The 2,307-nt window shown below is 39.0% G+C and overlaps 1 protein-coding gene across 1 annotated transcript; it reads left to right on the top strand.

Moving 5' to 3' along the window:
- Positions 1-715: 715 nt before the first annotated feature.
- LOC138562823 (olfactory receptor 2D2-like) lies at positions 716-1,636 on the top strand. Its single transcript, XM_069642798.1, has one exon. It carries the CDS (start codon positions 716-718, stop codon positions 1,634-1,636), a length of 921 nt encoding a protein of 306 aa, XP_069498899.1.
- Positions 1,637-2,307: the final 671 nt, after the last annotated feature.

Raw genomic sequence — 2,307 nt, 5'->3', positions numbered from 1 at the left:
TAATCATAACCACTCGACACACCTCTAGGCAGATTCCAAAAATCCATGGCTCCAGGACGAAGGGTGCACCTAAGCAACACAAGATATTATAAAGTGCTAGGTTCCATTAAGAGACGGCTACATAGAGATATCAAGAGCTATCACCAATAATTGTTTCTCACTTAAGGATGGTGCGCCCTCCCCTGCTTGTGCATACTCTCTTCTTGTTTATCATGGTGCAGGTCTGAAATGCAAGGAAGGGCATGAACACTAGTCACATGGTCAGATATGCATTTGAATTAGATAATGATGTAGGGGTGGAACTTCACTTTGTACGTTTGCACAATTCAGAGTCCAAAATGGAAATTCTAGCCTTTAGAAGTGAGCCCCTATTGTGAAGGGAGTTCCAGATATTTTGAAGATCAAAAGATGCTTTCCATAAAAGATCCATGTTCCTAAATGCAGCCATTGCAACTAAAGCCTTACTGTAATGTAGACAATGAATCATAGGAAATGTAGAGATAAGCACTGCCAGAATAAAGAAAATAACTATTCATCAGTGTGTTCAGTTTTCCAAAAGATCATACTCCTTTATTTACAACACTGCAAGAAGTACCATTTTTCAGGCACCGAAGCCCAGTCATCTGTTTCAGCGATAATAATAATAACTTTGCTTGTTTGTTTATTTTCAGCTCATCTTCAAATCCATCCCTGCAGTAGCTGCATTGGTCATTGAATGGAAACAGAAAATCTAAGTTCAACCTCTGATATCCTGATTGTTGGCTTTTCAGATCTTCCACACCTCCAAGCTCTGCTCTTTAGTGTGTTTTTAGTGCTGTACCTGCTTATTCTGAGTGGAAACCTTCTTATTGTGGCAACAGTTTCCGGTAACTCGCAGCTGCACACCCCCATGTATTTCTTTGTTGCTATGTTGTCACTGATTGACATCACATACACCTCAGTTGTTCTCCCTCCAATGCTAACACACTTCTTTCTTAAGGACCTGCATGTTTCTCTCACAAAGTGTCTCCTGCAGATGACTTTGTTTGTTGCCGTGGCAGCTGCAGAGGTTGTTTTGCTCACAGTGATGGCTTATGATCGGTATGTGGCCATCTGCAATCCGTTACATTACTCCTCCATCATGAATCTAGCTGTGTGCATGCGGCTGGCTACAGGAAGCTGGCTTATTGGTCTCATGGTTGCTTTACCATTTACTGTAGCCGTGTATGGGTTCTCCTACTGTGGCTCCCACACTATCAATCATTTCTTCTGTGACATGACAGCATTGATGAAGATCACATGTACCAGCACTCACATGATTGAAATATTCATCTATGCTTTTGGAGCTTCAACAACACTGGGGTCGTTTATTTTGATCATCATATCATATGTCAACATTATCTCTTCTATCTTGAAAATCAAGGCAAAGGGAGGGAGTGGGAAGGCCTTCTCTACCTGCGCCTCCCACCTGACTGTGGTTGTTGTATTCTATGCATCGCTCTGTGCTACATATGTTCGCCCAAAATCAGCAATGGGGGACAGCAAGATCTCCTCTTTGACCTACATCATCATAAGTCCTCTGTGTAACCCCATTATATACAGTCTGAAGAACACAGACTTTAAAAATGCCCTAAGGAAGAAAAATAATAAATCATAGTCTTTTCTTTTGTGGGTTTGAGCTATTTATTTTTTTTAATGTTTTTTTTCTTTGGTAGCAAAAAATTAATTTTACACCTTTACAAAATGTCTGTCACTAAATACATAACATAATTCATGAAACACATTTAAAAATCACAATGTAAAAATCACAATAAGCTATTGTATACAAATCACAAAATACTAATGTAAACAACACAAGCTATAGATCCATCAAAGCTTGTAAACAACAAATTTAAAATTAGAATACAGTAGAATAGGATCAATAAAAGAGTATCTATTTCCAGATAATTTTTCGCATTGTCCTTGCAAATTAAAGCACCACTCACAATACTCATTACCTTTGATGTTGATTACTCGTCAACATGAGAGGGAAAGCCTATATATATTACAAAAGGGTGACATCCATGTACGTCAATTGGAATCATCAGACAAGACCAGATTGCTTCTCCTTTTCTAGTAATAGCTCTCATTGTAGCCGATTATGGAACATTTGTTGGTGTAAGTAAATTCTATATATGCACCAGAGGGGCTTCTGTGGCCTTCATCATATACATTGATTTATTTAGTGGCAGAAGAACGTTCTCAATCATGTTCACAAGTCTCACTGTTGCTAACATGATGAAATTAGACTGGCCCCACATACAACGCAACCAAACCAGCTGACGCTCA

The sequence above is a fragment of the Ambystoma mexicanum genome, unplaced genomic scaffold (assembly GCF_040938575.1).
Source record: "Ambystoma mexicanum isolate Mex_15411 unplaced genomic scaffold, UKY_AmexF1_1 Mex_scaf69, whole genome shotgun sequence".
In the NCBI taxonomy this organism is placed as follows: domain Eukaryota; kingdom Metazoa; phylum Chordata; class Amphibia; order Caudata; family Ambystomatidae; genus Ambystoma; species Ambystoma mexicanum.
The sequence above is the reverse complement of the archived record's forward strand: the minus strand, read 5'-3'. Positions and strand labels throughout refer to the sequence as shown.